We start from the raw sequence: 22746 nt of genomic DNA, 5'->3' as shown, positions 1-22746 counted from the left end.
TGAAGAAAAGGCAAGATTAACACACAGCAACAACCTCAAAACATTCATTCAAATTTATTTACAATTTGAGGGCTAGTTGGTGTGAATCCGCGTAAGCGGGGTATTTACAGCCCGCGTTTTGGGCGGGAAATCGTATTTTGACAGTCGTATTTAAAGACATTATTTGTCACGATTAGTTATTTGCGATCTCTTATCATCTCAATACAGTATTGGCAGAAAAAGTTCTGTCAACGAAAAAAAATTATTTTCATCCAAGTTTTGAGTAAACAGAAGCAGGAAAGAGAGAGAAAAAAAAGATGTCATAGGCGTAGATGGAGTTGCAAACGACGCAAAAGACAAAGAGAAAGAACCTGATCAAATAGGGAAAGAAGAAAGCGAAAGATAGGAGCAACAACCAGAGTAAAAGGGCTAGGATCGAACGAACGCACGAAATAGACAGGCAAAGAGCCCAAGAAAACAAACAATATTCTTATTATTTATCGTCGTCACGAGCTTCAGATTAGATTTTTAATGTTGTTTTGACGAGGGAGAAATTAAATAACTCAGCGGTTAACTATTAGTCGTTGAGAAAAAACCTTCGCGCAGGTTCTTCGCTTAGCCATCACTTCAGAGTTTTCGTTTTCTCCAGTTGAATGTGTTTTTTTTTCAGACGAAAGACAGTTTTTTTACGGTGAATTCCGGGAAAGCGTTTTTGCATACATAATTCTCGAATACTAATGTTCGTAAGCTTCAGTCATGCATTCCCTTCAGTCTTTTACGCACAGTGTATAGACCACTTTCATAAATGGCTGCCGGATTAATATTCTTTTGTTTGAATTTAAATTAGCCCTTCTGGCCTCGCTTGAGATAATGTATTCCTATGAATTTTGTACTGGAGAACGAAGCCAGAGGGGCTAATTTAAATTTAAACAAAAGAATATTAATCCGGCAGCCATTCATGAAACTAGTCTATTTCGTCATTCGTTTTGAGAACTCGCACATCTGTTGAAGATTCGAGCTGATTTCATATCAAGTCTCAACGACTTATTTTTGAGATTTGGGAATTTTTGTTATTTTTTGTAGAAATTTGTGTTTTTATTCAATATTAAATGACATACTGTAGTTAAGAAGACGAGACGACGGTTCGCTGCGAAACGAAGAGAGAGACGGTTTGTTGCAATTGTTAACTACACTTTGCGGCTTTAGATTGAGAAATACCCTTTCCAGAAAATTTCATCACCGCGGGTAGCGCATGCACTGAAATTATAGTTTCACAAGCAAACCGAAATAAGATGCATTATAACTGACCCACTAATTTTGGTGCGATTCTTTTGGTTACTTAACGTCACGTGTTGCAAAATCACCGGACAGTTATTTCACGCGATGAACCCCGTCTACGTCGATATTTGTCCGCTACGGAGGAAAAAAAGCTAGCGGAGAAAGCTTGCTCGAGAGTTTCAGATTTTCATCTTTATTAATTTACATGGAAGAGAAATGAACCCGTTTAACAATAGTCCAGTAATAGTGGCATAATACAGCTGATATCAAGTACTGCTTTATGAAGTACAAAAAAGTCAAAAAAGTTTTCTGCTAACGTGCAAAATGAAAATTTATGGTAGGGTTATGAAATAAACCTCCTAGCTTGCTGGTATGCCAGCTAATGATGTACTCTGCTTAGAGATTATCCTCTAGATTCTTTTCAAGCTTCGCTTCTCGGCCAGGTATAGACTGAGATTATTCCATAGATAAATGTTCACGAACGATTTCGATTAATGAGTTGCGATGCATAAAAAAAAAAGCGAAAAAAACCAACGAGTGAGGGTTTTTTTTTTTTTTGCATCGCAACGAGTGAATACTAATCGTTCAAGCATATTCCATTGTATAACGTTTTTACTTCAAACATAATAAGTTTATTTTTCTTACTGACCGAACATTTCAAAGATTGGAGCGAACAACTGTGGAAATACAGCGTTTGTCCAATCAGAGACATGGGAAGTATGAAATGAATTCATCTCTCGGGCAATGTCTCAGACGCGGACATTGCACGCTGACATAGAAGCCCCCCAAGGGTTTTATTTACTAAATAGCATATTCACTATGGAAAAAGACCAACTGACACATCGTAGAAATAAAAAGAAGGTTTATTGTTTCATGGTGACAGGTAATACACCTAAGAATGCACCACAGCGAAATAACGAAAAAAATAGCAATAATGCTAGTGGCCAGAGGTCTGTGTTTGAGATTAGTGGTAGGTTTAGCGAAAAGACAAACTACTATTGGTCCTAGTGAATTTCGTTTTCTTGTCATAGACAATGTTGTCTTGCTATGACTTTTTTCCTTTAATATTTTAATCGACCAAAGATTGATAACCATTAATTAGGAAACCATTATTGATTTATAGTTTTTATGTGCAAGGTAACGAAAGCCCTTTGTCATAAAAATGATTGCCTTAATTGCTTTAATGGTCGAAGTGTTACATATAGATTGATCAATCTGGTCATCCATCCATTCAATTATCTATCCACCAATCCCCCCAGTTCCCGCTCCCCCCTGTTTCCTTTTAGCTTACTTTGTCGGAACAACGTGAAATTTCTTAAAAAATTTAAAGTCTTCATGACTTTGAGTCGGTCGTCGTTTCTGTGCAGATATGTTCCTACATTCCTCATTTTTCTACTTCTCGCCCCCATCCTCACCCCTCGTCACCTCCCGTGGTGAAGTAGAGAGACCTCAGAACGAGGCTGTATCACAATCACATTGAATCAATGGATTACAGAGCTAACAGGAAATACACTATTACATAGACTAACATAAAATGGTTTTCTTTGAAGCTTTTTTTCCGATCAGATGATCACTAGTCTTCTACATTATTTAATTTCCGATTGGACAGATCCAGTAGTGAATAACACACTTCATATCCGCACCTAAAAACAGAGTTGATTTTCCCTTACAGTGACATCTGTACACGATAGTTCCTGTTGTGGGGTCAGTTTTTGCATCACCAAAGACGTACTCTTCAGCATTGATCGTTGAACAGGTAGCCGCCATAATCTTCATTCCCTTAGAACAAATAACGTTACTTTTCGTCAGCAAGGACACCTGAATTAGCTTTGTACTAATGCTAATCACCCTACAAGTATTCACAAAGATATATTAACTGGTGTCCATTTAAAAAAAGTAATGACATCACTTCCTGCATACACACTAAAACAATTATTCTTTTGATTCACTATCATTGTAGCACTAATCACCTCGATTTCACGAGTAGATGGTAAGTAGAAGGTGCCGTGAACCTACCGGGTGTTCATCTTCTCGCAGAATGACTTTTGAATCAGCGGATTTCCCGGCTGTCTGTGTGACTTCCTTCTTGTTCTTGTACTGACAAAGGCTTACATTCCAAGCTGCGTTCTTTCCAGGTGGTCCTGGCGGGCCAGCTAATCCTTGTGATGCATTAAGTCCGCGCGGGCCCATTTCTCCTGGAATCCCACGGGGCCCTGGTAAGCCTTGAGAACCGTTGTGACCCCGAGGACCCGTTGGTCCTGTAGTACCAATGGGACCCTTAGGGCCAATGGATCCCGGGAACCCTCGAGAGCCAGGAGGTCCAATTCTGCCGCGTGAGCCTGGAGGACCTGGTGGTCCAATGCAGCGGCTGCAGCATTGCTCCTGAGGAAAGAAAAAAGGATAAATTGTCAAGTTTCAGTTATGTCCATGTAAGGCATTGGTTACAGAAATGTGTTCACCTGTACTGTTAGGTTCTCCATCGCTTTCTTTTGTGTCTGTAACTCGATCATGAGCTTTTGAACCTGAGAGCGAGTAAGATTTAAGGCTTCCTCCAGTTTTGAAATCTTGACTTCCATTTCTTTGCCACCGCCGTCCCTTCCACTTCCAACAGCCTCTGAAAATAGGAGCAGTATTTTGTTACAAACACAACAACTTGTACTAATTCCTTAATCTAGGAGAAGATTGGCGAAATATACTTTTCACGACAATCAATTCAGATGCAAGATGAATCCGGAATATTTTAAATCTATTAGATTTCAGTCTTTGATGACCTCTGGAAAAGTATGCGAAGAGTGATTGATTATTGTTGGTTTTGTCTTCAAAACTTGTCAATGTCGAATCAGTAGTTCTGATTAACTCTGTTGTGAACAGTAGCAGTCATCTTCACCATAGTCATGTTTAAGGTGATTCCTCAGAAGAAAAAGTTATCGAACAACTCTTTTTTAAACTTTCCTTAAATTTTCCCTACCGATGTCTGTTTCGTAAATTACAGTAAAAAGATAGGTCACCGTGCTTGTTTGAGATATGCTTGTACTGGCAATTATCACGCGCATCATTTCATCGGTTCGCGGTACATTTTGCGGTGGCTGGAAGCAAGGGTTTTTAAAGAACCGGGAGGTAACAGTTGAATAAAACTTGGTAGGTAAAGAGTCTCGAGCGTGGGGCACAATTTGATATATAATTTGATGGAAAATCACTTAATTTTAATCGACATTGACTCACAACGTTTCTCAGGACGTTGCTTTCAGTTCAAGGTCGTATTTTACATTCTCGAGTGACGGGCGTTATGCACACTTTAAACTATATCTTTTTGTTTCCACTTCGAAGACTGTTTTTTTAAATTTCTCCATTCCAAATGGAAACATTTTTGCACCAAAATCAGGCATGAAAAAATATAGGTGACCTTACTCGTTCAAGAGCTAAAGACCATGGTACCTCTTTACCTGGTCCATTAATTGAAAAACAATGCCGTGTTCTCTGTTGGGAGCGCGCTTATTCACCTGATTACGTGATTTTTATGCGAATTACTTTAAGCGCAGTGCAATCAGGGAATCAGCCTAATGAGCTTTTGTACTAATGATTTAACTTGGAATGAACCTGTCACCCTTTTAAGATTTATCTTCTAAATCGTGTTGGAGGACGATTATTCATCAGATGGAGGATTGAACCTTGCATCTTTTGACTAAAGTACTTCTATTGTTATTATTATTAAGATAATTATCATGATTATTATTATTTTGTTATATTAAGTGTGTAAATGTCTGAAGGCGTATCATTAGACATGTTTCTCATGATCATGTTCTAAATTGGAACTCTAGCTTAAAATTGTATTTCAAATCTGCCCTAAAATGATTTACCTTCTATTTGTTGAGAGAACTTCGAAATCCTTGCAGCTTCCAATTTACAAACGGTTTCATCGCTGAGCACAGGGTTGTTCAGTGTGCGAACTAAAGAATTGAGCCGGCATAGTAAATTGGACCTTGCTTATTCTTTGACATCCGTGAATGTTTGAGTCAGTCCTGTCGATTTCATGAGTACTTATCCTGGAGATTTTCTTTTTCTTCCAAGTGCGTGGTGTTTTCTCAGAGTTGCCAATTCCCTTCCATAGGACTTTCCAAGCAACACCGTCTTAAAATTTTCCTTTTACAGGTGCAAATTCGGATGTAGCTAACAAGTTCATTTTTTCGTGAGGGGTAATTCATTATCATAAACATAAATCATCTCATTATAGTTTTCATTTTAAGTTGACGGTTTACTGATGATCAAAACTGCCAGAAAAGTTCGGTTCTAGCAAGCAAAACTGACAAAAAGCACGTAACTGCTTCTTCAAACAAGATCCGACGAGTGAACGATGAGTAAAACCTGGATAAAGAGGCAGGGAAAGCTTACAGTTATGCTGTAAAAAGCACGGAACACAACTGATTGGTAAATTCTTGTATTTTTTAGAAGAACGAGGGGACTGCGAAAGTTATTTAAGACTGGGTACTTATTAACTTTTCCTACCAACAGGGTGGGCGCTGCTTATTGAAAGTGGAAGCTTTATCAGAGGTTGAGTAAATACGTTTAGTGGAATTACGTGAATATTATCGGCTCTGTTCTGTATAATACAGTGCATTAATTTTGTGGGAGCAAATTGTTTCTCTGTGTTATTACTATAAGAAAAAAAGGATGGCTTTGAGATGTCTCTATGCTGTTGATGAATAGATCAAATTTCAACCATTGGATTAGTTAGGGTTATCCATTTGACTCTCGTAGAAAAAAGTCATTTTAGATCGGAGCTACGTCTGTACATTACTTGTAGATGTATCATACATAGAATTTAAAGCGGGAGGTGCCACAAACGACTGGTGTTGGGAAGAACACTCATGTTAGAAGGTCGACGTCAAATTTGGAAGAGGATCCTTCTTCGAGTGTAGATAAAATAGTATTTCCTGTTTCCTGCCTTTATCAGCTCCCTCCAGGTTTTTTTTTTTTATTATTATTTTTTTGTTTTTTGCTTTATTTTCTATTTCTACGGTCAGCATATGAACTTGAAAGAGGGTGAAAAAAATGAAGAAATGTATAAACTTCAGTTAGCAATTCGCCGGCCGGATTACATCTGCGAATGATTTACTGCAAGGCTGGTGATTGAAATTCAGGGAATCATGTCTTCGTGTCTCGCATGATGATTTTTTTTTCAAATACTTTGCATGTACACTTGACCTTTCATCTCAGTGATCCTTCCTGCTGAAAGCTTTTACATATTCCGGTCTTGCTCTAGGGAATTCTAATTCGATTAATTTCTACGCACACGAAAGTGAAGCTAAATTTCGTTTGGCAGAACAAAATTAATGCTACTAAACAGTTTGCAATAACAGAGGAAATGGCACTTACCTGGTGGCAAAGTAGGCGTTTGATTCCAACTTAAGGTGTTCCCTGAAATAAGCATCATCAAAGTCAAAGTCAGGCCAGCTGCAGCCGTGAGGAGAATAATCAACAGCAGTGCAGTCGTGAAACACATCATGCGACGGCATGAATTCATTTGTTGTCCTGTTGTTTGAGCGACAATGTTCAGTGCGTCGTAGATTGCATCTCGGTGGTCCTCACCAGACTTTGTCTTCATGTCAACCGTGGGTCCCTCAGCGTTGTTCGCAATGACTTCATAAACTCCCTCATTACGATCCAGGTCTAAAGGAGGAAGCTCGTTAGTTTTCTCAATGTCGACCTCTCCTTCTTCAGGTTTTAGAGACTTTTGTTTCATGGTGTTGGTCTGTCCAGTTGTTTTACTTCCACCATTTCCGGAAGAGGGCCGATTTCCACGGAAGTGGATCATTTCGTACCTTGGCTGTTCCTGCACTCCCTTCGGTTGTTGCATTTTGTGCAAGTAAATGAAAAGAACTATCTTCGATCAGTGTACTGTTGTCCTTCCCTCGCATGGAAGAGAAGCGCCTACGCACTAAATGTGGTACCTAAAACCCACGCTAACGTCCGGAGTTTGGTGTATGTATTCCGAATTTGCTTGATCTTAGGACCTTTGACACAATATTGGTTTCCTTGTGCAAACTGAAGACACACAGACGCAAACTCAGAGGGTTTAAAAAAACCGGGATGTTAATGCGGTCATTTCTCAAGTCGCAGCTTCAAACAATTTTGTTGTCCTTGACTGAGGTTTTTTGTCCTTGATATTGTAATGAAATCACAGTCACAGTGATAGTAAATGTACTGGTATTGTCGCTTACGTTTTCGTTGGGGAATGTTCTCATTGAAATAAATGGACTCGTTCAACACGCAGATAAATTGCGGAATCCAATAACGATCAGGCGATTAAGAGAGCCATGATAGCGTGATGAATAAATACGGTAGACAAGAAAATATCGCTTTGAAACGTTAGTCATAATCCAGACGTGATCACGTGTGTGCCGCATGTAACCTTCTTGCCGAGGCACGTGTAAACAAACCCTCTGTGGATCACACGATCATACCATGTTTGGTGAGTAATCACAAGTAATTTATTTATCGACTTTTTCAACCTGTTTCTCTCTTTTCTCAATCTTTTGTTTTTGTTAGTGCTCTGCCTCAGTCCCTTCAGACTCTTTATCTACTTTCCAGTTTTACGGAGCACCTCCCCCGTCCTCGTGGACTCTATTTTCTTCTCATGGAAAATGTACATTTCGGAAACTCTTTCGTGCATATTGCACAAAATATTTTTATTGTTAAGATTCAAAAACTCAACTTTAATGGAACGTGTTCGAAACTTTTGAAACAATTTCCGTCAGAGTGCGTTTATTTCCAAATTTAAACGGGTATTCCAGAAGTTTCAAGGTCTATTTCTGATTATAATTACATCAATTCGTTGTCATCCAGATAGAGAGTAATGATAACAGACGATATCTGGTTTTAATGAAGTAAAATTCCTGAACTGGGCTCATTAGACGGGTCTAATAAGCTGCCTTCCTCTTGTCAGTAAAGTTTGTTGAGAATCCCATGGTGTGTCAACAAAATTTAAATGAGCAATATATCTTTTCTAAAGCCTTTAAATATCGGCTTGAGTTTAAGTCAATTGCCATGGCAAGGACGAACGTTCGAGAGAAAGTTTAAAGTGTTTTAGGGATGACAACCAGATAGTAAATTTAAAAAAAAACATGACATAAAACCTTTTGTGGTCGGAAGCAAGTACCTCGTTTTGTTTTGAAACATTACTTGTCTGAATGCAAAATTAAGTCTCCGTTACCGACCCCTATCAAGTTTCTAAACATCACCTGTATTAACTTTGTACTATAAGGGGCGGCAAGTAATTAAAAAAAAAAAACAAAACAAACAGCCGCAAATGCCGACAGGAAACAGTGGGTTCCCATTACAACATGACCAACCGTTAGGTGTGTTTGTATGTGAGCTTTCACTTTTTTTTTCGTATACTTTTGTCGAGATAGGATTTTGAGGACTTGAGCTAGTTTGCATGTAACGAGGGTTTTGAAAAGGTTAGCACTAGTGCACGATACTTTTGGAATTTTTAATAGAATAGAGAAGTATCTTGTGACACTAGAATCGCCGTGGTGGTCTCCAACCTACCCGCGCGGTGTGTCCTGGTGTGTAAATATTATTGTTGTTTACCTTGCATATGGATATGTACATCCGTTACCGTTTCGTTTTTTGAGATTTTGTTGTTATTGCTTTCAAGCTTTTTTTTTCTGCTGGACGCTTAGCTTCTATTTTCTTTCCTCTTAGAGGCTAATTTTGTACACTGTTTTGAAGGCTACAGACTACCAGCTTCTGCATATTATGATTGTAGTACACGGATTACATACCCCCCCCCTTCCCCACTTATTATATTTCCTTTTTCCTTTTTTAATTTTTATTTTAGTCATTTTGCTTAACACACTTCTCCCCTCCCTCCCCCCCTCCTTGATGTCGGCCTACAAAGATGAAAAGATTATTTTGGTTCATTGAAGCTTACACCAACTTGTCAAGAACCCTTAAATTGATAATTGAACAAAGTGCAGTGACGGAATTGTGCTTGAGGTGGTTAATAGTGACCAAGCGACAAAGGAAGATCAAAAGTTCGAAAAAGGTATTTAATGTTTTGTTTGCCACCTTTATTGTTGTCTTATTCAGCCGCCACAGTCAAAGATTTTGCTTTCTTGCCTTATGTGAAGATAAAATGTATGTCCGTAGTATGGTTCGGTACTTCAAATATTTTGTGATAAGTGAAAGCGCTAAATGGGAAACTAGGGATTGCCACTCGTTTATTTTCCGTTCCCCAGTTCTAATGACATATTACCAGAAAGGCCTTGCGCTTAAAGGTAGGCTATAGCGAGGTTGACGAGCCTTAGCACGTGTGGTCAGCGGAAGGTATTTCTCGCCCTTGCAACGTTCCTTGCATTGCGAGTTCTTTGAGTTATGACTGGAGGTGCAACTCAAGTTAAACCGTCCAAATGGTACCTGATTTAGACAGAAATGAGGTGATTCACAGAACCGACTTATGAAATCTATTTACGTACACTTCCGAACCAGTGAAAACAAAAAATGGCACTGATGCTGATGATTAGGTATAACAAAGGAAGTTGTAGTGCTATGTTCATAACCACCAGGACATTTGTAAAAATGCCCACTTTTGTCACGGTTTCGTGAACCATACAGGACAACTATGAGGCAACTTAATTACATAAATTTCACTGGTCAACAGTTCCTTTTCAAGTTACGGCCATAAAATCTACCCCTCTGAAACTTTTTGCAAGGGGTTTCTCCCCCTCTGTTTTCGATGTGATTTGATGGTCCAATAAAATATAATCACTGAGAAAACCAGAAGGAGAGAAATTAAACGATTACCGTCAATGGTCACTCTGATGTAATTCCCAAATGGCGAGGAAAACTGAGCCATGCTTACTACGTTCTCTACCAAGGTTTTCATACGTCATGCAAAATGGTATCTCTTTAGGAGACTTTTGAGAAAACTTTTTTGGAGACTTTTAAAAATTCTTGTCAACACCCCTTTTTTCGATGAACTGCTCAGTTTTCGCACAAAAGTGATTTCCTATTCGTTTCGAGTCGTCTTACATCCCATCCACACTCGCCAAAGTTGAAACACGTTTTAAAGCTGTTTTTTAAAACTAGTTTAAAATTATTTTTCTCCATTGATGCTGTTTAAACCGATGTTTATCGACTTCAAATTAAGCACATTGAAATTACAAGTTGGTGACTACTTGAAACCCAAGGAAATTATTAATGCACATTGAAATTAAAAGTTGGTGACCACTTGAAACCCAAAGAAATTAAAAAATTTGACGGTAGTTTAGCGTGGTCTGTACTCTTAGCGACAACGATATTTGTCATCACAGTGATCAAAATGATGTGGACTCACGAGACGCATTCGAGTGAGTCTGTAGCAAGCAGGACGAGAGTAACTGGGACTAGCCCAGGTGATTATTATGGGATTAAAAAAAAAGGAAAGGATCGTACGGGAAAAACAAGGCGGTGAAAACGACAGTCGAGAAGAACGTTACTGTTTGTTGTGTTAGTTATTTCGCGTGATTAAAGTGGTGTGCAACAAGTCCACAACAAATTTACAAACTATGACGGCTGTGATGACAAATATCGTTTTCGATAAGCCCGGACCACGCTAAACCACCATGAATTTGTTTTTTACCGCGGTATCTGCGTCAAAAATAAAACAATTTTTTAATATTTGACACGTTGACGTGAGCAGCATTGTCTGTACTCTAATCGACAACAGCAAATTGGCCAATCAGATAGCGACATTACTGCCAATTGAGGTAAATATTGAGTTTTCGGTTCTCTTTTTCTGATTTAGTCAACTCTGGTTTAATTTATCACGTTTTGCTGGTGTGAATAGGGTGAAAATTTAATGACCTCAAAGCAAGCAACAATTGCCTTAGAATAAATAAATTCTATACTAATTACCCATCACAGTGTCGCAACTTATTTGACTCAGTGAGGCAAATCATTCTTTCCTTTCAATCCTTCATTTTAACAACGAAAACTGAATATTTCGTGTTCATCGTTTTTTGTTTATTATTAGCATCGGCATGAAAGTAATCTCCTTTCAGATCTTTACACATCTATACTACTTGAGCGACGCCTGCAGCGGCCGTGCAAGTCCCAAGGCAACAGAAACAGACTAATACGAATCCGTGAAGAATGTAGGCAGAATTTGTGGCCCAGAATGCAAATAGATAAAGTGTCTTATGGCAGTAGCCCAGACTTGATGGGTCCGTGTAATTCGGCTCATAGTTTGTGTAAATCCATACATTCCCACAAATGAACCAAGCGAAAAGAAAAAATTGCACCAAAGCCTGCAGTGGGTTTACAGTCTGCCCATCATTCTCTTGCTGGTTGTATTTCACACCGCAGGTACAACAATTGGCGAATAGGCTAGCAGCTCCCGCTACTATGAGGTAAATAGGGATCATTTCTTCAACTGGGCAATCGTCTTTGTATTTTGCTCCTAAAAATATGAAAAGTGAAAAGTAATTATAAGAAAAAACTTAGAAAAATAACGATTAAAATGTTGTTTGTCATCTTACCCCGACATTTATTTATTTATTAACTTCCCCAAACAATAACAATCGAAATAAATAGATAAAAAAATGTCAAAAGCAACAGAAAATGGCAGGGACACTGCAACAGCGTAGCCAATTATAACGGGCTCAGAAAATAGTAAAAAATAAGACGGGAAAAGAGGAGGAAAGAAACTATCAATCTACATGCAGCAAGTAATCTCAGAATTTAGTGGACGGACAGTGCCACATTTTAAACAATTAGACTTAATAGGTTTAAGGATTATTCGGATCGTAAAAGATAAGTAAACTGGCCAAATAGTAGTGAAACATTACGGTCTAAATGAGTTTTGAGTTTGGATTTCAGTGTTAATGATACTGGCTAGGGTGTACCAAATCCGACAAGTTCTGATGAAAAAAGACTTTCGATAAGTGGTAGCTTTGCATTTTTTAGGAACAAATTTGATGACAGTGTTAGTGTAGCGCGTGGCTCTTGCAACACGCTTTACAGGTAGTACAAAACCATTCAAAGAGACAAGGCTCTGCGTAGCATTGTAGAAGAATATCACGTCCATAAATTCGGGCCAATACGTGATGGATAGAATTTTCAACGATTGGAGTCTTGTCCTATAATCTATAGATTTTGAGAATGTCAAACAAAAGATGAACTTTGTAGCGCATCTTTAGATGGGCTCTAACTTGAAAATTAGTTCAATGTGATTGAGGAGCCCACACTTAGGTGGCGCACCAGGCCGATGTACAGACATTTTTTTTCGTTTAAGCTCCTCCTCGTTACCAGACTAGATTTTAACTATGCAACAGCAACAGCATCCAAAAAGAAAAAAAAGAAAAACGAGGAAAGGAGAGAGAAATATCTCCACAAGCATTTTCTCTTCCATCCCTTGTTATTTATTTTCGTCGAACCGGAAGCTATTTTTGGCTTATCGATATCTCCATATTTGGTGAATCATGATCGTTTGTCACGCTAATCTTATACAACACTGTCACGCTGCAATGGTTATTTGAATGAGTTGATCTTTGCCCCAGGAGTTTTCGAGGATTGTTTAAAAAAATTACCAACAAATGCATATGATGAGTCTCTCAGAAGAGAGTCATAGCAGTTTGATATTACGAAATCTAATAAACGACTCTCCTAAAATTTATAAAAGTTTAGTTTCAAAGGAGAGCAGCTAAAAAATGTCATCGTAAATCATATTCAGTGTGAACTCACCAATAACTATCATCGCTATCTGGAGAGGGATGGATACCAAAGACACAAAAGCCATGGCAGTCAGCACTAGAAGAATAAAAATACAACATTAATTGAGGAGATACGGTGAATATATGAAGTTCATATATTTTGAACTGCGGTTACAGATACGATTCATTGAGGAGTTCAAACAATAATTTCCCAGTAGAAAAGTTGACCTTGTTCAAATATCAGTAGAATTAATTTTTGGGGGGTTCCTGTCTTTATTGTGAGAGTATTCCTTCGCCGGGTTCTTCGAACTACGAGTGCTCTGAACTACGGGTTCTCGAATTTTTTGGCGGCCATGATAGATTTTCTATGTTCCGGGAAGTCGGAGGTTCAAAAGATTTATTTTAAATGAGTGAGTCATTTGTCAAAGCATGGTGACTCTTTTCACGGCACTACCCCCATACCAGTCTCCAAAAAAGTCTTTGTTTTAAAGGGTTGTACGATTTCTTTTTTTGAAAGAATTTTTGGGTTATCGCAAAATCTTGCCACAATCGCTAAACTTTCGCTCTATTATAAGTCGCTTGCACGCAGCTCGATCAACAGTACACGATCGATCAAACTTGTACAATTAGCGAAGTCGAATTTAATATGATACGAAAAGATTATAAATGTTATGATATACATTAAATTGCAAAACTTACAAGAGACGAGAAAAGCCCAAAAACCTGCTGCAATAGCTTCCATTTTTTGAAATGCTGATATCTTCTCTTCTTGTTCTTTCTCAAATGATTCGGTTATCCTCTGTCCTGTGTGGAAATAAAGTTCAAGTTGTGCAGGATTGTTGAATATGTTTTCACCACTGTAGAAAATTTAAGTGACCATCTTGATTGTTTGACTGTTGCAATACTCATGTTCAGATGTGTACTCTGCAAATATAAAGGCTAGTGACACATTGACACAGAACCTATTTCGATTCATTATGGCTCTCTCAGCGATTTTCAAACTTACTCGTGGGCTATTTTTAGGAGAAATAGAAATAAAAAAAGATTTTGACGGTAGTATTCTTTTTCTGGTTTTCCTTTACCAACGCTAATCCACTTCATAAAGACAACTTTTTTTGTTCATTGATAGTGTTTTCTGCATTTGTTTTTTATTTCTTTAAGTTGCACATCCTTAATCATAGAAAACGAAATAATTTATAAAATTTTATTTTCCAGTGCGCTCTATGAATAGCTTGTTGTCATGTTAAGACATTCAGTTTTCATTCAAATCTGTAACGAAATTTACGCGTAACGATTTTCATACCCATGGTTCGTGTACACGTATGAAGCAGTTTATTTCGGATGTATTACAAAAAATTAACAGTTTTAAATGGTGACTACCTTTGTCGGTTCAAGATGGTCGCATTTTACCAAACAAGAAAATATTAAATAAGTGGATGACTAAATCAGAAAAATAAGAAAAATAATCGCGAGAAGAAATAACTTGGCCGTTATCCAGTCCTATTAAACTTCTACGTTTCTTTTCAATTCGTACGTGTTAACAAGTGAAAACCTCGATGAAACTGTGAATTCTTGTGAGACTACTTGCGAGAGATGCAAAGTCGAAACCTTTTTAAGACTTAAAAGTCTCCCGCCTTCGCATATTAGAGAACTTGCTCAAATCAGGGCGGTTTGAGTAATGAGGTCCTTATTGACTGATACCTTATAAAGATTGGCTGGAAACTCTTAAAGATTTAAAACACGTTCCTAAAGAAATACTCTTTTCTGACCAGTGACACTTGAACTGTTCATTAGGGACTTTAAGCAGTCAGGACTGCAACGCCACGGAAGACGTCGATTAAAAAATTAGTTTCTACTTTTGGTTAGAATTTCGAATATGGCTGCATGTGTTTACCGTCTCGTAGGGCGCCAGACCTCAAACTCAACATAACGCATAAAAGTAGCGCTGAGTTCCAATTGTAAATAATTTGCCGCCGTGGTTTCGCTTCGCAGACGACGCAAATTTTGGTAATTTCACGTCTTTGTTTTGCAAAGGACGGCTAAGAAATGTACAAAGTTTTAAGACGCATGTGCTGGGCTATTGTTCAGCCAAGTAGATCTGTTGTTTTTCTACGTTCTCGTTGCCGTCGCCGTCGTGGTTTGCTTAAAGTCCCTAATCAACCCAAGAAGGAGACAAGGCGTTGGCCATAACTTGTGACCTACTTTGTTAAAAGAAATGTACCCTCCCCTCCCCCAAACCCTTTAATTTCCGTGGGCTCTCACCCAGAGCGAGGAAAAAATTGACTGAGTATCTTAGGGAGGACTTAAAAACAGAAGTGAGCAGAGAGTATTATCAACCTTCCCTTGACTGACCTCTTGAGTAAATATTCAAACACTGCGTGGACCCCACGATCCTAAAATGTTTACTTGAATAATCTAGCTGCCTTATCATTACAACATAGCACTTTACTTTACCAAGTTCCTTTCAGGAAAGAACTTGTCCTAAATCCCCATCAAATAAAGCAACGATCTTACCAGGTTAACTGCAATTTTAGCAATCGCAGAAGAAAGCCTGAAAAAAAAAAAGAATCCAGGATTTGAATCCGTGCCTCCTGGATGCTAGTTGAGCACTACTACCAACTGAGCTTCTAAGCTATGTTAGGTTGGGAGGCAAATTTTAGAGGGTTCTCGGAATTATTATAGAGCCCTTGAGCTGTGGCGCTAAAAACTGAATAAGTATACGGAAATTGTAGTTCAGACACGCACGGATGAATTAATGACTCGGTACAAATGTTCCTGCGACCGAGTCCAATATTTTTATTAATCAATCAAATGGAAGGAGCAGTGATTTTACCTTCCACGAAAAATACATTTTAATTAAGTTGCGTGGTCAACCTTGCTTGATGGTTCGTGACAATTCTCCCTGCAACACTGTACAATATCAGTGACATAAACGAAAGGAGCAGTGATTTTACTTGCCACAATCATTGCATTACGATTTAATTTGAGTAACAGAATTTGCTACCAACACATCAGCGTTACCATGGAGTTAATCCATGTGTGCTGTTTCGTGTACTATCTACTCAGTGTGCCTGGCCTTTTAGTTAGATCTTTCTATAAAAATACGAATCATGATCTTACAATTTAAGCACACTGCCATGATGGCAGCACTTGTTTTTGCAACTGATGATCCAATATATGTAAACGTTAGGTCACGTTTCCTTGTAATTTCCCGCCTGAGATATTTTTCAAACGGTTCAGTTGGTGTGCGCAATCAGCTATGTGTATTTTCGAAAAATGATCATTCACGCAACCAACTAGTGATGAAAGATTTCCTCTTACATGAATTCTTTACTAACGGAAGAGATAAAGCAGGTGGCTACATACGTGTCAGACCGTGCTCACTTTCAGCGATGACATTGCAAGAAGTAGTAGCCATGGCGACATGCATGACAAGTGATTTTAATGAAGGTCAAAGTTACGGTATGCTTCTAATATACAAGGGTGTACCTTGTGTTAAAAAAATTGAACAACTTTCGAGGGGAGCTGGATAAAATACCGAAATATTTTCAGGAGGAGTTGGAAATGACCGAAAGTCAGTAAAAATTCCAGTGAGTTTTGAGTTTGAAGACTGCTGAGTTATGATTCAAATCTATGAATTGATTACACGAAATTAAAAGTAATGTTATTTTATTTTTCAGTGATATAAAGGGAAGTAGCGGTGGTTTTACTTCCACAAACAATGCATTATATTTGAGTTGAGTGGTCAAATTTGCTTAATGGCTCGATACCATTCTGCCTGCGACAGAGTGCAATATCAATGACATAAATGGAAGTAGTAGTGGTTTTACTTCCACAAACAATGCATTTATATTTAAGTTGAATGGTCAACTTTACTTAATGACTTGCTACAATTCTCCCTGCGACAGAGTGCAATATCAATAATATAAACTGATATATATGATGCACGATCCTCGCAGTAGATAGCGCTATTTAAGCAATAGCGAAAGTCAGACCTGAAAAAAAAAAAAAAAAAAATCAGGCCTGTACGGGATTCGAACCACTGACCTCTGCGATACTAGTGCAGCGCTCTACCAATTGAGCTAACAAGCCAACTGGGAGCAGGCCGTTAAGTTGATTCGTAATAAACCCGTGAAAGTGATAAATGAGATACAATGCAATATATGAAGTTCATATATTGTGTACTGCGGTATTAGATATATATGATGCACGATCCTCGCAGTAGATAGCGCTATTTAAGCAATAGCGAAAATCAGATTTATTGCTTAAATAGCGCTATCTACTGCGAGGATCGTGCATCATATATATCTAATACCGCAGTACACAATATATGAACTTCATATATTGCATTGTATCTCATTTATCACTTTCACGGGTTTATTACGAATCAACTTAACGGCCTGCTCCCAGTTGGCTTGTTAGTTCAATTGGTAGAGCGCTGCACTAGTATCGCAGAGGTCAGTGGTTCGAATCCCGTACAGGCCTGATTTTTTTCAGGTCTGATTTTCGCTATTGCTTAAATAGCGCTATCTACTGCGAGGATCGTGCATCATATATATCTAATACCGCAGTACACAATATATGAACTTCATATATTGCATTGTATCTCAATATAAACTGAGTTATGATTCAAGTCTATTAATTTATGACAAGAACCAAAAAGTGATGGTATTTTAATGTTTTTCCCTCTTTCCTTCTTTCCACACAATAGCGATTCTTGAAAAGCATTCAATTTTGTTCGGACTATGAACAAACTCCTTAATAAAGTAGCTGTTTAGTTAAAATTTCTATGAGCGCACATCAGCTTTTGATAGGTATCAACAGAACGAGAAGTTGCTAGCAACATGATTCACAGTATCTGTGACTATAGTTGGATTTCTAAGAATATGTAAACTGCTGTTGAGTAACTGGTACTTTTAAGTACAGTTAATAACCGTGCATTTCATTGTTTGAATCAAAAAAAGTTATCGTTCCTGTATATCCAAGAATTATCTTATTTTCAGTTCTGTGCGCGTTTTTTTTTTGTATAAGTCAGTGCGATTTTTTTGTAAGTACACTTAGATTAACCATGCTAACTGCTGTTCGAATATACGAGTCTTAACTTTCTTACCTGTTTGTGATACCACTTGAATTTCGTTGTCAAAGTTCTATATCGACGATGTTTCCGAGCAATGCGGTTCAAATGATATGACTGAGCGTTACTTAAACTTTATAATCTGCATGTCCAGTGAAACGACAGCTGACAATCATGACCACCCCTTTTTCCGCGCAACCAATCAATCGTTTAAAGATGAATGATGACAAAGGGGAGGGGAACTGGAATTATACAGGTTCTGTATGAGTTTGCGCATGAGTTTACTGACAAACTAATAAAAGCCTGTCTCCTTTTATTCGTTCATCCGCATTCTTGTCGGGGTTCAACCGATATAAGACTCGTCCTATAAGCTGATGTGTCATACCATACTAATTGGGATAAATTTTCATTTTTTTTTTTAATAAGTATTGCACTGAGCTTGCTAACTGAGCTTAACCCACTTGTATTTATGAAATGTATCTGTTGTAGTTCAATTTTATACTTGGTTCAAATTTTATTTTCCTTTGTTCTCGGTCATGTTAATATATGATGATGAGTTTGAAACAAAGGAAAATAAAATTTGGACCAAGGATAAAATTGACCTACAACATATCCACAGAGTCCAAAAATGTCCATTGTGATGGGAAATAGAGACACAGAAGGATTTATCAACATCACGGCTGCATTTCAATCAACTTCCACATAGGTGTATGGTCCCGAGGAAAACAGATAGTTTTGTTTTCCCGGCCCTCGAATCCTAAACATCATCTTTGAATTCGGCACGCATGCAACAACTGTGCAAAGGTTTCCCGGTCGGGATACGTCTGAATTTGATTAGGGGCAGGTGACTAAGAGTCAACCAATCACAGTACTCGTTCTGTTGAATGAAAGTCTAGGTATATAATAGCTCACCAAGGGTCATCCATATAAGACCTCTTCAAAACACCAACAACTAGCAAATTTATTTTCATTGTTAAGTAATTAAACTTATCAAACAATGCATGGATTAAAAATACATACAGTAGCTGATCACCCAAAGTAACCCAAATACTGAACTAGTTTAGTGACCACCATCAGTCTTGTACGCACTTACATCCTCGTTTTGAAATTAGCGTTAACTTACGTCATATTTTATCATAAAAGCACTGCAAATACTCCAGTAAAGAATAATTATAATAATTAATAAATAATTAATAATTATCACCTGCGATTGACCTGAAGCGTTCAGGAATTAGCTTTTTGGCAAAAATATCCGAGGCATATCATAATCTTTTCTTGACCACTTGAAAATATAGAATATGCAACCAATACCAAAAATGCAACAACCGCAGATCATAACGATAAAAGAAATGAAATAATGGGAAAAAGTGGCCCAAAATGCAAACAGGTAAAGTTTCTCGTGGCAATACTTGGGACTCGTAGGGTCAGTATAGTTTGGTTGATAACTATTATAAATCCAGACGTTTCCACAAGCGAACCAGGCAAGGAGAAGCAATTGCATAACAGTATGCAGCCGTTTCAGCAGGCAGAGTGAGCTTACTTCATCACTTTCTTTTCGAAACAACATTCCACAGGAATACAAGCTGCTTAAAATACCAGCAGCTCCAGCCACGATTAAATAGATCGGGATCATAATTTCTACGGGGCATTCGTCCTTGTATTTAACACCTGCAAACAGGTAATTCATTGGATAAATAGGAAGTATCCTGTCAGACCTTATCATATTATATGCCCCCGTCGCTGAGGCGATTCAAGGTTGGAATGAAGGAAAGGGAATTGGGGTTTGGTTTTCGAGCTCCTTTCGTTTTCATGCGGCATGTCTCACGGAAAAGGTAACACTTTGGTATACTATCAATCGTAAAATGGTACACCTCTCTGGTAGCAACCTTAGTGCTGAGATTCATCGGTTCCAAATATGTAGTGTGAAGCTTATTTTAAAGACCTAGATGACACACTGATAGATCTAATACTTATTGACAGATAAGTTGGAAAAAGAGACTCATTCTCGATGGACCCTCACTCCAGCGCAGAGCCTAATGCAACTTATGTAAATTATGTTAGGCTAACTTACCAATGATGATCATTCCTATGTGAAGAGGTAATGTCGCAAAACCCACAATCGTCGTGCAAGATACAACTATATGTTCAAGAAAATAGTGAGACGCATACAATAAGACCAAAAAAATATGATATCTCTTGTGTCCGACTGATTAACTTTAGTCATTTCTTGTTTACGTACGGAGCATCTATGGCAATTCGTCAAACTGAGGTCGAGTTGTGCCGCTAAATCAAGAGCTTTGATATCAAAAGTAACATTGAGGTCAAGCATTTTTTAAAAAACTTGTTTCCTGAATTGTTTGTAAAAGACGATAATGTAGATCCACATGCATGTCAGCGATAAGAGTATACTGGCGGACATCAGATTAATTGTCATGTACACTAGGTATAATAAGAAAATCGTCAAGAAAGGAAGTATGTCTCATTAAGATACATCAGTCCAAATTAGAGTGTTTGGTTTATTTGCCTGTTTTTTGCTTCTTTTTTGGCTGTTTTCTTTGGGTCTTTGCTTTGTCTTGCTGTGTATATTTGTTTGCTTGTTTTGTTTTTGTTTGTTTTCGTGTTGTTTACGTTTTGGTTTTTGATATCGTCTTTGCTTTTTGTTATTTTCTCTAATTGTTTCTTTTACTTCTGTTTTCGTTTTTCAGAAAGAAAATAACTGTATGCTTCAGAAAATGCTTGCTTGTAATCTGTATCAAAACTTACATCCTTTTTCCATGTGTATCCACCTTTTTTGATCCTTTTAGAATAGATTATTGAATTTTAGAAATTACCTGTCATGATAAAACAAAATGATCAAAAGTTAAATTTCACTTTCGGGGTATTTTTCTCCCATTTCTTAAATATAATACTGGATCTTTTTAATCTAAGAACTTTCTCGCTTGAAGTTCTGGTCTTGTATGTACCTCTCTTCTTCAAGAACGACGATTAAATATATCTTATTAGACGTTTTGTTGTGTAGTATGGCTGAGTATTTTTATGAGTTGTGCCGTATTTTGACGAGCCCGTAGGGCGAGTCAAAATACAAATAACGAGTAAAAATACTCAGCCATACTACACAACAAAATGTCTAATAAGTTATTTATTATCCAACACGCCAACCGTGTTATTTCAGTGCGGGCGAATTTCGCGGATATTTATTTACAGGGAGTCCGTGACGGAAGTATGCGAAGCGGAATGGAATTGGCGCGTTGTTGTGTTGCTGTTTCTATTTTCTTCATTAAATGAAGAAATTTTCTGGTCGCCAAGCTGTTTTTCTTCGTTCGTTCGTTTTTCTTTTGTAGTTGGATTATCCAACTACACCTAGACGAGTACAAATAACGCCATAGACGAGTACAAATATCACGCGGTATTTGTACTCGTCTATTGCAGTACCGGTTAAACAGGTTTTCTCGCATCGCGCAAGCGTAAAATTGGATTGTAGTTAAGAAAACAAAAAAAAAAAAATGGCGGACAATTTGAATCATATTCCGACGACGAAGAGTCAGAATGGCTGGCAAATATAGATCCAAGTTCGTTAGATGAATCGAACGAAAAAAACAGCTTGACGACCAGAAAATTTCTTCATTTAAGGAGGCTCGAAAGGGTTTTACACAATTAACAGCAAGTGCCTATCAGTAAAAGATATCAGGACTGTCAAACTTATCATCGGGATAATGACTTGACATATCCTTAACACTATGTTAGGGCAATCTTCTAAGGGGGCTCGTCAGGCATCATCTGTTGCCATGGCAACAGTACAGTAGTGCTAAAAGACCTTCTAAAACTCAGTTTTTGAAAGATATCTCAAAAACCAAGTATGTGACCTAGTTTTTATTTTCAAATTCATTTAACATCATGACATTCTCTATCTGTATACGTGATATAAAAAAAACTAACCAGTAGAACTTGAATTATATAGGAAAATGCTGTTTTAAAATGTAAAAAATTTTCCACTCGATAAATTTTTTAAAAATTTTCTTCAGGAATGCGTAATGATGAAAATAATTTGTACGCAAAAAATCAGGGTAGGTCACCGAACTAACTTTCGAGATATTAGTTTATCAATTTAACAAGCTTTATTTCCGGTTTTTACAATTTTAGCTCACACTTTTATATCCGATCACGCGCTTTAAACGATACCGCTGACTCCAGGGCTCATTTTCGCGAGGATGAGTCCGTGTCCGCGCGATTAATCGGTGGATGCCCTAAGCGCGGAAAAGACCGTACATCCTGAAGATGGATTCACATTGTTTCGTGATTTTACACATTCCTGAAAAGTCATCATTTGAGACTCAGACTTCTTACCGTTAGGGCAGTTGGAAATGTAAGAACATTCCGGAGAGAATTCTCTTGCGGAATTCGATATAAGATGACAAGTTGATTTTGAAGGTGGCGCCAATGCCAGTACAACATTGAGGCCGTTAATTTTGAGTTTCTCGTACAGAGGTTATAGTGTAACATGAGACAAACCAGCCTCTGTCAGCCTCTGGACCATGTTTGTCGAAAGATGAAGCTTTCCATCGGACGTCTGGATGGTATCCTGTCGCTTTTCCGAGAAGATGGCTTGATCGAAGGCCTCATTCGGCGATGCACATTTACCATGATTGACCGTATAATTGTTTGTGTGCAATTTGAAGTGGAGGAGTGAAAACAATTTGGAGTTAAAAGAATTTACTTCGGCGT

General features: G+C 37.9%; 3 protein-coding genes across 4 annotated transcripts in view; all 3 read right to left on the bottom strand.

Moving 5' to 3' along the window:
* Window positions 1-2102: 2102 nt before the first annotated feature.
* On the bottom strand, window positions 2103-7603 carry LOC111326485 (uncharacterized). Its single transcript, XM_022930495.2, has 4 exons — window positions 6631-7603; window positions 3717-3871; window positions 3274-3639; window positions 2103-3036 (listed from the first exon to the last, which is right to left on the bottom strand). The coding sequence occupies exons 1-4, from the start codon at window positions 7109-7111 to the stop codon at window positions 2848-2850; spliced, it is 1191 nt and encodes a 396-aa protein (XP_022786230.2). The 5' UTR covers window positions 7112-7603; the 3' UTR covers window positions 2103-2847.
* A 3476-nt stretch (window positions 7604-11079) lies between these two features.
* On the bottom strand, window positions 11080-18220 carry LOC111326521 (transmembrane protein 272). Of its 2 annotated transcripts, none has more exons than XM_022930531.2 (4): window positions 18061-18220; window positions 13650-13754; window positions 12982-13047; window positions 11080-11698 (listed from the first exon to the last, which is right to left on the bottom strand). In XM_022930531.2, exons 2-4 carry the CDS (start codon window positions 13690-13692, stop codon window positions 11313-11315), a joined length of 495 nt encoding a protein of 164 aa, XP_022786266.2. In that variant the 5' UTR covers window positions 13693-13754; window positions 18061-18220; the 3' UTR covers window positions 11080-11312. The 2 variants fall into 2 exon arrangements, with proteins under 2 accessions (XP_022786266.2, XP_088619267.1); XM_088763141.1 differs by lacking the exon at window positions 18061-18220 and adding an exon at window positions 15465-15501.
* A 740-nt stretch (window positions 18221-18960) lies between these two features.
* Window positions 18961-22746, bottom strand: part of LOC111326524 (transmembrane protein 272) — a 6755-nt gene continuing 2969 nt past the window's right edge. The window contains exons 2-4 of the mRNA XM_022930533.2: window positions 20788-20855; window positions 20096-20161; window positions 18961-19692 (exon numbers count right to left, since the gene is read on the bottom strand). Of these exons, the coding sequence (XP_022786268.1) occupies window positions 19256-19692; window positions 20096-20161; window positions 20788-20800 (516 nt within the window). The 5' untranslated portion in view covers window positions 20801-20855 and the 3' untranslated portion in view covers window positions 18961-19255. The remainder of the gene's footprint in view (window positions 19693-20095; window positions 20162-20787; window positions 20856-22746) is intronic.

The sequence above is a fragment of the Stylophora pistillata genome, chromosome 6 (genome assembly GCF_964205215.1).
Source record: "Stylophora pistillata chromosome 6, jaStyPist1.2, whole genome shotgun sequence".
Lineage (NCBI taxonomy): Eukaryota > Metazoa > Cnidaria > Anthozoa > Scleractinia > Pocilloporidae > Stylophora > Stylophora pistillata.
Note: the sequence above shows the minus strand (reverse complement) of the source record. Positions and strands in the feature narration are given on the sequence as shown.

Bases quoted from the DNA above. Each gene is read 5' to 3' on its own strand.
- LOC111326485 (XM_022930495.2), bottom strand. From the start codon at position 7,111: ATGCAACAACCGAAGGGAGTGCAGGAACAGCCAAGGTACGAAATGATC. The intron at 3,872-6,630 runs GTAAGTGCCATT...TCCTATTTTCAG, and splicing joins AACGCCTACTTTGCCACCAG to AGGCTGTTGGAAGTGGAAGG. The intron at 3,640-3,716 runs GTGAACACATTT...TTCTTTCCTCAG, and splicing joins TGGAGAACCTAACAGTACAG to GAGCAATGCTGCAGCCGCTG.
- LOC111326521 (XM_022930531.2), bottom strand. From the start codon at position 13,692: ATGGAAGCTATTGCAGCAGGTTTTTGGGCTTTTCTCGTCTCTT. The intron at 13,048-13,649 runs GTAAGTTTTGCA...TTATTCTTCTAG, and splicing joins TTGGGCTTTTCTCGTCTCTT to TGCTGACTGCCATGGCTTTT. The intron at 11,699-12,981 runs GTGAGTTCACAC...TCATATTTTTAG, and splicing joins GATAGCGATGATAGTTATTG to GAGCAAAATACAAAGACGAT.